This window comes from Syngnathoides biaculeatus, chromosome 12 (genome assembly GCF_019802595.1).
Source record: "Syngnathoides biaculeatus isolate LvHL_M chromosome 12, ASM1980259v1, whole genome shotgun sequence".
In the NCBI taxonomy this organism is placed as follows: domain Eukaryota; kingdom Metazoa; phylum Chordata; class Actinopteri; order Syngnathiformes; family Syngnathidae; genus Syngnathoides; species Syngnathoides biaculeatus.
This window is the reverse complement of record NC_084651.1, coordinates 29701354-29716533: the sequence shown is the minus strand read 5'-3', so window position 1 is coordinate 29716533 and position 15180 is coordinate 29701354. Positions and strand designations below refer to the sequence as shown.

Here is a 15180-nt window from a genome sequence, read left to right as displayed (position 1 = left end):
GGCCCCCTTGCATTAATACTTTGCACCAGCACCTTTTGCTGCAATTACAGCTGCAAATGCCTTGGGGTATGTCTCTATCAGTTTTGCACATAAAGAGAATGAAAATATTAATTATTATTATTTGTGAACCACTCCATTGTAGATTTGGTTTTATGTTTTGGATCATTGTCCTGTTGGATGATAAATCTCCATTCCAGTCTCAGGTCTTTTACAGACTCCAACAGGTTTTCTTTGAGAATGGTCCTGTATTTGGCTCCATTCATCTTACCATTAATTTTAACCATCTTCCCTGTCCCTGCTGAAGAAAAGCAGGAAAAAACCATGAGGCTGCCACCATCATGTTTGACAGTGGGGATGATGTGTTTCAGGGTGATGAGCTGTGTTGGTTTTACGCCAAACATCGTTTTACATTGTGGCCAAAAGTTCGATTTTGGTCTCATCTGACTAGAGCACCTTCTTCCACGTTTAGTGTGTCTCGCATGGGGCTTGTGGCAAACTTTAACGAGACTTTTTATGAATATCTTTGAGAAATGGCTTTTTTCTTGCCACTCTTGCATAAAGGCCAGATTTGTGCAGACCACGACTGATTGTTGTCCTCCGGACAGACTCTTGTACCTCAGCTGCAGATCTCTGCAGTTCATCCAGAGTGATCATGGGCCTCTTGGCTGCATCTTTGATCAGTCTTCTCCTTGTTCAAGGTGAAAGTTTGGATGGACGGAAAGGGTCTTGGTAGATTTGCAGTGGTCGGATACTCCTTCCATTTCATTTTGATTTCTTGCACAGTTCCTTGAGATGTTTAAAGCTTGGGAAATCTTTTTGTATCCAAATCCAGCTTTAAACTTCTCCACAGCAGTATCTCGGACCTGCCTGGTGTGTTCCTTGGTCTTCATGATGCTCTCTGCACTTTAAACACAACCCTGAGACTATCACAGAGCAGCTGCATTTATACAGTGACTTGATTACAGAGAGGTGGATTCTATTTATCATCAGTCAACATTTGATCACTCAGAGATCCTCACTGAACATCTGGAGTGAGATTACTGCACTGAAAGTATAGGGACCGAATAATTTTGCATGCTCCACTTTTCAGTTTTTTATGTGTTAAAAAAAAAAAGTCTAAAATATCCAATAAATTTCGTTCCACTTCACAATTGTGTCCCACTTGTTGATTCTTGACAAAAAAATGAACATTTTATGTCTTTATGTTTGAAGTCTGAAATGTGGCGAAACCGAATACTTTCACAAGGCACTGTGTGTACGTGTATAGGTATGAATTCATACCCTGCCAATACAATGACCTGGATGAAATGAAGTACATTCCTCAATACAGAACCTTAAGAATTATTAATCAAATTTGATGAAGCTTTTCTTTCTTTTCTGACAATTGTCCAATAAATTGCAAGGTTTCTTACCTACAATTAGATCGACCTCCCAATTTTTGTTTTTAACATGCTCTTCGAACAGGTCAATTACTGCTGTTAAGGCAGTTGGATCTCTCAGGATGGGACATATATCTCTGTGGAAGAGATAAATTTAACATTAGACACCTGGATATTTGTGAGAAGTTACACATCTAGGCAAAGTTCTTTCTGAGCCTTTGTGTTGGACATTCAAGATAGTTTCTCCATAAACCACATCAAGATTTAATTAAAATAAAAGTGCAGTGTTGGTTGATCGAACTAACTGGCTGCCTGGTTACACAACAATGCAAACACTTTGTGCTTGATAAATTCTATTACAGATACACAACCAGCTCTTCTCATAAACACACAATTGCATTACACTTAGTTGCACCGATACTACAGCCACCCACAATATCAACAGAGGGTACATTGGGATGTTCACTCCGGGTGTGCTCTCTGTACAAAGCAAGAAAATAGGTGTCTGGCGTATTTTTGGTCCATTGCACACATATTAGATGGAGAAAAGCTCGTGATAGGGACTTGTGTCGGTTTGTGATCGTCAGTTTAATTCCCTGGCATCCAAAGACGGCACCTGTGCAGTCTCAGCTCCAGCAATGGGGTTGGCTAATTGAGCCTCCACGTCATCCTGTTGCATTTCTACATCAAGGAGGCGGGCTTCAGCCAGGTTTAAACATGCAGTGGGGTCTGTCAACTGTGTACCTAACAGGACTTGCTGATGGTTTTCATCTTCCAGTCTGGACTTCACCAGAGCGTCTTTTCAGTCACTCCCTTTTCGCAGAGACACCAAGTTTAGCACCAAGCACCCAAAGCGTTCAAGCAACACTTATCTCTTGAGGATTTGTGTTTGGCTCCATGAATAAATCTGGCGACGTTATCAATGAGGACTCCAACGCCCGCATGCCTGACAGACTCCGCATAACCCAGGATGAGGTCCCTGTTAATCTTACTGATGATTTCAGAAGTGTGGCTGTCAAGACCTGACTAACTCTTGGTTAAAATTGAAGACACTGTCCGCAGAGGTCATATTAAATTTGGAGTCTAGGTTTTCTTCACTTATGTTGTGCTTTCCTACACATTGACTTAGAACTCTTGATCATCGTGTTCATCCACAATGTTCTAGGTCGGTCAATATGGGCTTTGTTTTAACAGCAGCGACAGCATTCATGACATTTGGGATTTTCCAAGTAAAATTGTATCAAGGTTCATCAAATGTCTCAGCATTCACAGTTTGTGGCACAGCTACAGTCTTCATAATGTTTGTGGCAATACTCTCATTTATGTACCTTTTGTTTTGGAAGAATGCCTGTATCCATCACTACCCTTAGCCCTCTGGCTGCACCCACTCCACATAATGTTATCGACAATTACCCTACTTTTACTGAGTCTGGTTGTAACTACTCAATGTTTTGCAATTGTACTGACCTCCTTGTGTGGGACGCACGGAAAGCATGCAGGGAAGAAGTAAATAGCATTGAAAGTGCATGTTTTGTGTCAGTTATTTCTTGAGTCATTATTTTATATTTTGCTAGTTATGGTACTCTTTTTACTGTGGTGTAATAATTTTAGTTTTGATGTGACACCGTGAGAGTTCACAACATCGTGAGTAATAACGTGCCTACACAGGCAGTATGTGGGGCAATGTAAGCTTCTTACAGATGTGAAATGCAACTTTGTCACTGCTTCGTGAGGGCCATCATATGGTAGCTTAAATACATAGTAAAACACTTGCTGGCATGCATGCTAACAGTTTAAACAGTGTATTTAAATGGACTAATTTGGACAAGTCACACAACAACATTTGCAAATGTTGGAACTCATCGTGCACATGTTGTGCACCACATTGTAGGGAGCCATGTCTAATTTGACACCTCGTTTCTTTAGAGGAGAATTTAAGACCTCTATGATTGTGAAAATAAGGCAAATAAAAACAAAAATCCAAATATGCAGGTCTGCAAAAGGTGAACCGTGAATGGGCAAGGGCACACTGTATAGGATAGTTACACTTCCTTAAGGTGATGAAAAATTAAATATTGTATTCTTGTTGCTGGCTTGCTCAGTGTGACACGAGAAAAAATATATCTATCTGTCACTAAAAATGAATTAGCCAATGAGGATGCATTCCTCATAAAATCCATCAACCCGAGAGGTTTGTGCCAAAAAACAAAACTCAAAGTCAGGAAGCAGCAATGCAGAAATTGGAACTTGTGCAACAAGTTTAGGAAGCGCAAATTTGAATATCATAAGAAACCAAAAATATTTTCAAAACAAGCAATAGCCCATTTTTTGCTTGAAATTCATGAAATAGTGTTTGAAGTCTTTTTTTGTGATTTCAAAACATTTGTGTAATTTTTAGGCCAAAAATCGGATTCCATACACATCTTTGTTTTGTCCATGACTTCTGAATTTCTCAAACTCAAGTACACCCATTACACATCTCAGGCATTTCAGAACCTTTAAGATACATGAGATGTGCACTCTTTTGATCTCATCTTAAGTCAGTTTTCCTGGCTGAATAAAGCTTCAATAAGTAAAAATAGACTATGAATTTTCAAATCCCCTATATATATATATATATATATATATATATATATATATATATAATATATATATATATATATATATATATCTCAGAGGCAGGGGTTGGTGGGGTGCTGTCTCAGTGTTCCTGACAGATGGCAAGGTCTGCCCATGCACATTCTTTTCATGCTTTTCTGGGCTCCCTGACTTTAGAAATTGAGAGTTTGGTAAAGGATGCCCAGAAGGAACAGGCAGATCTTGGCGGGGGTCTCGAAACCTTCCTCTGTGTCCCTGATTTGGTCCCCCTCCAGATAATACAGTGGGCCCATTCATCACGACTTATCATCTTCTTCTTTTCCTTTGAGCTTGTCCCATTAGGGGTTACCACAGCGTGTTATCTTTTTCCATCTAAGCTTATCTCCTGCATCTTCCTCTCTAACACCAACTGCCCTCAAGTCTTTACTCACAACATCCATCGAGTTTCTCTTTGGTCTTCCTCTCAGTCTTTTGCCTGACAGCTCCATCCTCAGCACCATTCAACCAATATACTCACTCTCTCGCATCTGGACATGTCGAAATCATCGAAGTCTGCTCTCTCGAACCTTGTTTCCAAAAACCCAATTTTGGCTGTCCCTCTAATGAGCTCATTTTTCATCCTAATCCAGCCTCACCACTGTTTTATAAACATTTCCCTTCATCCGAGCAGAGACTCTTCTGTCATAACACACAGACACCTTCCGCAAGCTGTTCCAACCTGCTTGGACCCATTTCTTCACTTCTGTACCATTGGTCTGGATTTTTGACCTCAGGTATTAGAAGTCGTCCGCCCTCGCTATCTCTTCTCCCTGGAGCATCACTCTCTCATTCATGCACAAATATTCTGTTTTACTTCGGCTAATCTTCATTCTTCTCCTTTCTAGTCCATGCTTCCACCTTTCTAATTGTTCCTCCACCTGATCCCTGCTTACACCGCATATCACAATATCATATGCAAACATCTTGGTCCAAGGGGATTCCAGTAGAAACTCATCTGTCAGCCTATCCATTACCACAGGAAACAGGAAGGTGTCCAAACCATCGATGTCTGCACTCTCAAACCTTGTCTCCAAACATACAACAACAGCGTGTCATCTTTTTCCATCTAAGCCCATCTTGGGCATCTTCCTCTCTAACACCCACTGTCCTCATGTCCTCCATCACAACATCCACCAACCTTTTCTTTGGTCTTCCTCTCGCTTTTTGCCTGGCAGCTCCATCCTCAGCACCCTTCTACCAATATACTCACTCTCACACCTCTGAACATGTCCAAACCATCGAAGTCTGCTCTCTTTAACCTTGTCTCCAAAACATCCATCTTTGGCTGTCCCTCTAATGAGTTCACTTCCAATCCTATCCAGCCTGCTCACTCCTTGCGAGAACCTCAACCTCTTCATTTCTGCTACCTCTAGTTCTGCTTCCTGTTGTCTCTTCAGTGCCACCTTCTCGAATCCGTACATCTTGGCTGGCCTGACTACTGTTTTATAAACTTTGCTCTTCATTCTACTGGAGACTCTTCTGTCACATAGAACACCAGACACCTTCCGGCAACTGTTCCACCCCACTTGGACTGGTTTGATCACTTCCTTGCCACACTCTCCATTGCTCTGTATTGTTGACCCCAAGTAATTGAAGTCATCCAACCTCGCTATCTCTTCTCCCTGGAGCCTCACTCTTCCCCCTCCACCCCTCTCTCATTCACGCACATATTCTGTTTTACGTCGGCTAATCTTCATTGCTCTCGTTCCTAGTGCACGCCCCCATCTTTCTAATTGTTCCTCCACCTGTTCCCAGCTTTCACTGCATATCACAATATCATCTGTGAACATCATGGTCTAAGGGGATTCCAGTCTAACGTTATTTGTCAACCTATCCATTACCAGAGCAAACAGGAAGAGGCTCAGAGCCGATCCCTGATGTAGTCCCACTTACACTCCAGAATTCTTTTATCACACCTATGGCACACCTCACCATTGTTCTGCTGCCATCATGTATGTCCTGTACTATTTTAACATATTTCTCCGCCACACCAGACTTGCGCATGCAGTACCACAGTTCCTCTCTTGGTACTCTGTCATAGGCTTTCTCAGGTCTACAAAGACACAATGCAGCTCCTTCTGACCTTCTCTGTACTTTTCCACAAGCATCCTCAAGGCAAATAATAAATCTGTGGTTCTCTTTCTAGGCATGAAACCATACTGTTGCTCGCAGATATTTACTTCTGTCCTGAGGCTAGCCTCCACTAATCTTTTGTTAAGCATTTTGTTGAATAAGTAGGTCAAAAACTCCACAGTCACCTCTCCAAATTGCTTCCATACCTCCAGAGGCATGTCATCAGAAACAACTGCCTTTCCATTTTTCATCATCTTAAATGCAAACTTCCCCCTGACTAATCATTGCCACTTCCTGGTCCTTCACACTTGCCTCTTCTCTCTTCCTTCTCTCTCATTTTCTTCATTCATCAACTTCTCAAAGTATTCTTTCCCATCTATTCAGCACACTAGTGGCATTAGTTAACACATTTCCATCTCTATCCTTAATTACCCATATCTGCTGTACATCTTTCCCATCTCTGTCCCTCTGTCTGGCCAACCTGTAGAGATCCTTTTCTCCTTTTTTCGTGTCCAACCTGTTGTACATGTCGTCATATGCCTCTTGTTTAGCCTTCACCACTTCTACCTTTTCCCTACATCACATTTTAATGAATTAATTTCACCTCTCCGCAGTCCTTTTAGTGTCCCACTTCTTCTTCGCTAATCTCTTTCCTTGTATCACTTCCTGTATTTTGGGGTTCCACCACCAAGTCTCCTTTCTCCTTCCCTACCAGAAGACATCCCAAGTACTCTCATGCCTGTGTCTCTGATCACCTTGGGTGTAGTAGTCCAGCCCGGGAGCTCTTCCTGTACATCGAGAGCTTGTCTCACTTCTTTCCAAAAGGCCACACAAAAATCTTCCTTTCTCAGCTTCCAACACATGGTTCTCTGCTCTACCTTTGCCTTCTTAATCTTTATACCCACCACCAGAGTCATCCTACACACCACCATCCTTTGTTGTCAAGGTACACTTTCCCCTACCACTACCCTACCACACTAGAGACCGATTGTTTCTGTGTTAAAAAAAAAAAAAAAGACAACAGGCTGTGGTTCACTGTGCTGGATCGTTTTTCATGTGTGCTGAAAGTCTGCGACAAGTGCGCAGTGCCACAGTTTAGAGAGAACATTGGTCAATACTACACAAAATAAGCGACGTCTTTCAATATCCATGTACTTATACTCGTAACAAATTTTTCGTGCGTAAACATCCATCAAATCACAGTGACTGCAGATTACATCGTCTGCACAAAATATAATCCACCTCTCTGCTTCTACCTCTGCTAATTTAGGTCATTCCATGTTCCTGGCTCTTCAAGAAATAAGTGTTCACTACAGCCATGTCTATCCGTTTTTTAAAGTCCACAACCATCTGTCCCTAAAAGTTAAATTCCTGGATGCCGTACTTACCCATCACTTCTTCATCACCCCTGTTTCCTTCACCAACATGTCCATTACAATCTGCACCAATCACAAGTCTCTGTCTGGGATGCTCAGAATTCCTTCATCTAGTTCCTTCCAGAATTTCTCTTTCAACTCTAAGTCACAGCCTACCTGTGGGACATAGCCGCTAATAAATAACACGCTCAATTTCTAATGTCAGCCTCATCACTCTATATTAAACTCTTGTCACCAAGACATTTTTAGCCAGCTCTTAAAATATCCCCTACTCCATTTCTCTTCCCATCTACTCCATAGTAAAATAATTTAAACCCTGCTCCTACACTTCTAGCCTTACTAGCTTTCCACCTGCTCTCTTGGATCCACAATATATCAACCTTTCTCCTAATCATCATGTCAACCAACTCCTGAGCTTTTCCTGTCATAGTCCCAACATTCAAAGTCCCTACACTCAGTTGTAGGCTCTGTGCATTCCTCTTTTTCTTCTGACGATGGATCCGGTTTCCTCCTCTTCTTTGTCTTCGACCCACAGTCGCTGAATTTCCACCGACGCCCTGCAGGTTAGCAGTGCCGGGGGCGGGCGTTGTTAACCTGGGCCACGACCGATCCGGTATGGGATTTTTTAGATGAACGCTCATATTTGTTTGGCACAGTTTTTACGCCGGATGCCCTTCCTGACGCAATCCTCTGCATTTATCCGGGCTTGGGACCGGCCTACAGATCGCACTGGTTTGTGCACCACATAGGGCTGCATTACAGCACATCAGAATGTTGTCGTATATTATTATTTTATTTTTTTTTACCCATCTTCCGCCATGAAAAATCTGGCTGAAGAAGAAGCCGTCATAGTCCCAACATTCAAACTCCCTGCACTCAGTTTTAGGTTCTGTGCATTCCGCTTCTTCTTCTTCCGACAAATCTGGTTTCCTCCTCTTCTTTGTCATCGACTCACAGTCGCTGAATCTTCACCAACACCCTGGAGGTTAACAGTGCCGGGGGCGGGCATCGTTAACCCGGGCCACGACTGATCCAGAATGGTATTCTTTAAATGAACGCTCATATTTGTTTGGCACAGTTTTATGCCGGATGCCTTTCCTGACACAACCTTCTGCATTTATCTGGGCTTGGGATGCGCCTACAGATTGCATTGGCTTGTTCCCCCATAGGGCTGCATTCATCATGACTTACCTATCCACACGAAATCCACAGAACACTGGGCTTTCTCAGTCAACGCTTTTGACGTTACCATGGAGAGAGACACCCAATCGTTGTCCCTGCATGCACGATGTGCACCCAGAATAAGAATTCCTCTTAACCTTGCTCGGGCTTATTATGTCCACTTCCCATTCCCAGGCACTCTTGGTCGTACATTGCCCTGGACTTTGTCTCTGGGCTTCGCCTGTCAAATGGGGACATTGTCATTCTCATGGTGGTGGACAGGTTTACCAAAGCCTCGTACTTCTTGGCAGTTCCCAAGCTTCCATCGGCCAAGGAGACAGTCAATCTACTGGTCCAGCATGTTTTCAGTCTGCATTGGCATCCTGTCAGATATAATCAAACAGACCAAATTCTCGTCGTAAGTTTGGAAAGTGCTTTGCACTGCCCTGGTTATTGGTGTCAGTTTATCCTCTGACTATCACAGTCAGTCTCATGGCCAATGTGAGCGCACCAACAACAGTCTCGCCTCTCTTTACACAGCACCCACCTGGTCTGCATTGAGTATGCCCATAATTCCCCACCCAGCACCTCCCTAACCATGTCCCCTTATCAATGTTCCTTGGGCTACCAACCGCCATTGTTCCCATCACAATTGTGGGAGCTTGCAGTCCCATCTGTGCAGATCCATATGTGCCAGTGCTCCAGGGTCTGGAAGCAGGTGTGTGCTGCGCTTCTCTGGTCCTCTGCCAGGTCTCGAACATAAGCACTCCATTGCTGCATTCCCGCACCCTCTGACACAATTGACCCCTCTGTACAGGGCACTTAACCACGCCTCCTGAAGTGACATCACGCCACGTGCACTGACGTCAGACAAAAAATTAGCAAAAATATCGCCACAGCAAGAAAAGAATAGAGCGAAACTGTCCAATTTACCGGCTGATTTCTCACTCGCATTCTTAGCTAACAGTGAAATATCGTTGAAAAGCAGACAGCAGGGCTTCAAGTATTTCAGCGAGCGGTATTTCAATGGTATTTACATGCATATCAACGGAGAAACCATTGATATTAGCGCAAGATCTTTCCAGAGTCAGAGGAAGACCGAGAAGCCACATAATATAATATATTATAACCCAAAGACGAATTTGTCATTGACAGTTTCCTATTTTCGTGTTACATATCACACTTGTGTGGAGAATCTGTATATGTATCTGTATAGCCGTTTGTGAACCACCGTATGAAGGAAAAGAAGGCGAGGCTTGATTTACGAGTTGTTTCTCTCGTTTTCTCCTGAAAAGGCCATTGATCTGCGACTTCCATTGTGCCACATCTGATTGCTTGGCTCATGCGCCTGGTAGTGCCCATGGTAGGGTAGGTACTCTCAGGCCCTGCTGCCCCAATGCCCTGATGTGTGTTGCGTGCATGTGTGCGTGTGTGTGTGTGTGTAGGAGTTCCTTGCAGGAGTGACGAGCAGAAGTCCAGCAGCTGAAGCTCATCAGCCTAATCAAGCAGCCTTTACATCCTCCCAACACGCTTTGCAGCACTGCCAGCATCCTGGGAGCATGTAAATAGAGTTTACACGTTTTGTGTAAATTATTTCTTGAGTCGTCCTTTTAACCGTTCAATTATTTGTCAGTTATGTTATTCTGATTGTTATGGTGTGATAATTTTATCTTTATCGCACCATAGGTGTGTACAACACCTTCAGTAATGACCTGCCTTCACATGCAGTGTGTGGGGCAGTATAAGCTTATTCTGCTTAGAGTTGTGAAATGCAATTGGTCCTCACTGCCTGATGAGCACCATCATATTATTTCTTACACACCTGGCACTCAGTGTGTACCACATTGTTAGCCACCACGTCTAATGTGGCACCTCATCTATTTAGAAGAGAATTTAAAGGTCTACTGACATCCCTATATACATTTTAAAATTTACATTGTTATGAAAACTATATATAATATTAGTCATTTCAATCTCTAATACAGGAAAAAATGAGCGGAGAGCGTGTCATTCATGCGCAAAGTTGTGGAAGTCTCACTCAACATACCAGTGCCAGCCATATTGCCTGCAACGTCATTTACAGATGTCACACTGGGACAGTCACCATTGAGAAGACACTGTGCCATCTGGTATGGAAGACGGACAACAGAGATTTTCAGATTTTTCTGACGCCGATTCTGACACGGAAGCGCTTTTCAAAGAAGAAAACATCTCACAATCAAGTGAAGTGACCAGGGCCATATTACCCTATCGTTTCGAGCCATATTTAGATGATATGCGGATCACTTCTAACAAACGACAGACTCCCCGACAGACGGACGAGGAACACGATGAAATATTCAAAATGAGAGGCCTATAATTGTTTGATTTCCTAACTCTTATAAGTCTTGTGTATGTAGCGTACTCAGGAGGACCCATGCTGGGCGAAGTAAGTACGTCAGGGGTGGCCAGTGGGAGGGAGCGCTCCTTTCTCCTCCCCGCCAGCAGTGTGACAACACAGGCCAGTCAGCCTCTCCACCCATCTCCGCATCGGGTGAAACGGCAGCTAACTGTGGTGACCGGCGATATGACTCGGCTCTTTTCTGACATTCTGAAAGGATTACATCGTTGGACACCGATAGGGGTTTTTAGTCATCCTGCTGCTAACAAACAAGTCAACGGACACTACCAATATGACACGGATCTTTTGTTATGTTCTGAGAGGATTAGGTCGTCGGACGCAGACAGAGCTTTTTATTATTGCTGCTTTCGGAGAAGTTGTTTGAGTTTGGTGACTATATGTCTCGTTAGCCCATGTTACACGCTACTAAACTGTCTTTGTACTTGTATTTTATTGTTTTGTGTTGTATTGTATTGTGTGTGTGATTAAATTGTCTTAAACGCAATACAAGTGCCTTGTTATATGTTGACGGTTTGACCAAGGGGATTCAATCTCAATTCACACGTAACATATGTCATAAACTGTGAGGAAAAATTAGTCACCAACAACTATCATTCTTTTTTATTAGCTCTACCTACCTGTCATTTAGAACCCAAAAAGCTCTCATCCTTTGCACCCGTGTAATCCATTTTTTCACGACAAACTGGGTGTTTTTGAAAAGTGTGAAGAGAATCCACCCTCACGAGTGCTGGAGCAAAATCCAGCACTACGACGAGCCGACACTTTGGCTAACATGATGAAAAAAAAACAAGTAATTTTTCACTGGTACAATAGATATAAATCAATATTAGAACTCGACCCTGCTACTGTAAAAAAATGTCACTTCCTGGTTGTTCTCCAACACAAATGCCAAGAGAGGATTTTCATGACGGGAGAAGCAAAAATCCATATACGATAACATCACGACGTGTTGTGAAAAAACAGATGGGTCCATTCCGGCTGCCTTTCTTTTTTAATTGAAAACATACCAAAAAAAATGTTTTTTTTTTACATGTCGTTACACTTTGAAGATTTCTTCAATAGTGAAAAATACTGTACAAGAGAAAAATCTGCAAATACGCAGGGTGACGAATGGTGAACTCCAAATGGGCAAGGGCACATTGTATATGTTGTTCTATGCTTCTGACGCATTTTATGTAAATTGGTCAATTTGCATACACCTTCTTTTGGCCCACTGCTGGCCAGGTAGTTTGTGATGTTGAGAGCCTGCTGTGATGGCTCATATCGTTTACAATGTTGATTTCAGGAGGTTTATCAACTAAAAACGCCTCTTAACTGTGCTGCATTAATTCTGCCATGTATTTTAAGATCCCATTCAGTGCTAGGTCATTCTCTGGTCTTAAATGATTTCCCCCCTTTCTTTCTCGAATGTTTTGAGTGCCACATGTTCAAATAGTAACGTCTGAGTTAATTGATAAAAAAAAAAAATAATAATTACCATCAAAATTACATGCTTTCCGTTTCAGTTTACAGAATTTTGCAATGATATGTACGCTTCTAAAGTTGGAGATATAATGAGAAATTTACAAGCGATGGATTTTTTTTTTTAACAGTCACGCCTAAATTCTTAACCTCACAGTAAAAACAATTATAATTTGAACTTTTACACATACACCCGAATATAGTCACCATAACAAGGCATCAAACATTACTTTTTAGGTGTAAAGTGTCTCATTTACGTTAAAATAATTACAACATGTTTACCTAAACAAGATGCCCTTCTTTGGAAAGTCTGGAAATGCATTGATATGTCGACGAAGCAGTTGAATTTTGGATTCGGAGATTCGGAGTCCTTCCATGAATCAGAATAGCAGTGGATATCTAAGTCAACTTGAAAAGTCTGGAGTTGTATGTTATATTCACCTACGGGATGAGTTCTGTAGGTACAAGATGAAGACGTACCCGGATAGATAAGAATCGTTAAATAGGAAACAGCTCTTTTGAACTGCGTGCCCCCAGCAACGCTAAAGGAGGGTAAACATCATGTGTTAGGACGGGACTAACACAAAGAGAACAAGGATGCCGCTACGTTGTTCTGAAATACGTTTGCCTACAACCTTGTACAATCATAATACGGAAATGGGAAGAACACACAAGATAAAAATATTTTTCAAGCCAATTTGAAAAAAGGTTCTGTATTAATAGCACACGCTTTGGCGTTGAAAAATAAAATAAACGTCGTAAATAATTGGTTGAGAAAGTCACGACTTAATTGAACTTTTTCATGCATTATCGTTGATGAAAACTTTGACCTCCCCAACATGGTTACTTCGTTGGAACGTCGAATAGCTAGGCCCAATGATTTAGAATGAAATTAGACCACCCACAGGCCCCTTTCACATGGTAATTCGGCTTCAACTTCCGGTCAGGGCAAAACATTCCTTAAGGTACTATTTCACTTGAGTCGACATCCTTGGCATCCTTACAACTGTGGATTGTGAAACACAATAACGTCAAATTTAGTTAGAATACATTAGGTTTAGCATTTTTGTGTGTCAATATGGTTAATTCTTCTTGGGCTGTAGGCTGTCAAAACCATGCAGGCGGTCACAAAGAAGCAACTTTTCACCAGTGTTTCAGTTTCACCTTTATTAGTCCGTAGGCTTGAACTTGAATCTGAAAGTGCCACTGTCATGAAATGCATGATTTTTAGTATGTTAACGGAAAAAACGGCAGGCGACATGGACCCATGCACTTTTTCATCACAAAATGTGAATTTGACCTATACAGCTTTTTGTAACCTCAGCCATGAAAATCCTATCGAGGGATTTGTTTTCGAGAAGAAGCAGGAAGTGATGTACATGGCAGGACCGCCCTCCAGTGGACTCGTTTGTTTCTATTAGTTTTATCTCCGGGAAGGTAGCTCGTTGTTCCTTCGTGTTAGCCAAAATGCCAGGTCGTTGCTTTGCTGGACATTGCTTGAACACTCGGGAGGATGGATTTACCCTTCATAAATTTGCAAGAGACCCGGTTTGTCGTGAAAAATGGATTGCACAGGTGCAAAGGACGAGAGCTTCATGGGTTCCAAACGACAGGTAGATGTGTATACAGCTACTAAAACAAATAATAGTTTGGGGCGGACCACGTAATCCGTCATCTCATAATATAACAAAAGATCCACGTACGTATGACAGGGGCGCTAAATGTGTCGATGTGCGCATCGGACGGCTTCCGCATCAGGCTCACCCGCGAAGGCTGCTGTGTCGGCTTGCACACGAAGGCTGCCGTGACTGCTTCGGCCAGGCTGGCTCATACATACTCTCGGGGGCGAGGCAGGATGCGACAGCCTTCGCCGGCTTCGGCACTGCGTCCGCCGGTAACGGCTTCGGCTGGGGTGGCTCATCTTCGGTGCAAAGGTGGCTTATCACGGTGCCGAGCCAGGCCGCTTTACGGTGTTGTCATTGTTTTTAAACTTTTAAAATCATTCCTATGACTTTCAACAATAAACATCAGTTGCGTAAAATCTAAAATTAAAGTGTTTTATCATTTCTTCAAACTTTTAGGTCAGATGTGTTCTTAATTCAAGAATGTGCCTTACCCTTTTTAAAATATTACAAACAGTGGGAGAATATGTGGCCACTCCAGTCACACTTGAGTGCTCAAATGAAAATAAAAGTGATGGAGTGGCTATTTTAATAAATAACTCCCATGTTGAGGTGAAGGGAAGAACAGTGGTGAAAGACGGAAGAGCACTGCTTGCACACTTAAATTTTATGGGCCATAATTTTAATCTCTTAAATATTTGTGGTTTTAATGAAAAAAAAAAAACAAAAAAAAAACAACAGGTATGACCTTTTAGAAACTTTGCAATCTTATATGTTTGGTAGGGCACCATTTATTATGGGTGGAGATTTTAATTACACGCTAAGAAGAGAAGACAAAAAAGGAGCCAGGATGATTTTAAAGTTGACAAAACATTTATTTTATAACAGAACATGTGTCAGGTTTTTAAATTAAAAGACTATTTTAAAGCAATGCATCTGAAAGAACAAGGTTTTACCTGGTTCAGTGGAGACAACTTGAGAACCTCTTGAATAGATTATATTTTCACACGGGACCGGTCACCTGTGGATGCAACTTCAAGTCCTGTTTTTTTTTCCTCAGACCACTTGCT

At 42.2% G+C, this 15180-nt stretch overlaps 1 protein-coding gene across 1 annotated transcript in view; it reads right to left on the bottom strand.

The window, feature by feature from the left end:
- The window catches only part of aprt (adenine phosphoribosyltransferase), an 80650-nt gene extending 66327 nt beyond the window's left edge, over positions 1-14323 (bottom strand). The window contains exons 1-4 of the mRNA XM_061837791.1: positions 14253-14323; positions 12969-13030; positions 12771-12858; positions 1413-1516 (exon numbers count right to left, since the gene is read on the bottom strand). Coding sequence (XP_061693775.1) covers positions 1413-1516; positions 12771-12858; positions 12969-13030; positions 14253-14323 — 325 coding nt within the window. The remainder of the gene's footprint in view (positions 1-1412; positions 1517-12770; positions 12859-12968; positions 13031-14252) is intronic.
- Positions 14324-15180: the final 857 nt, after the last annotated feature.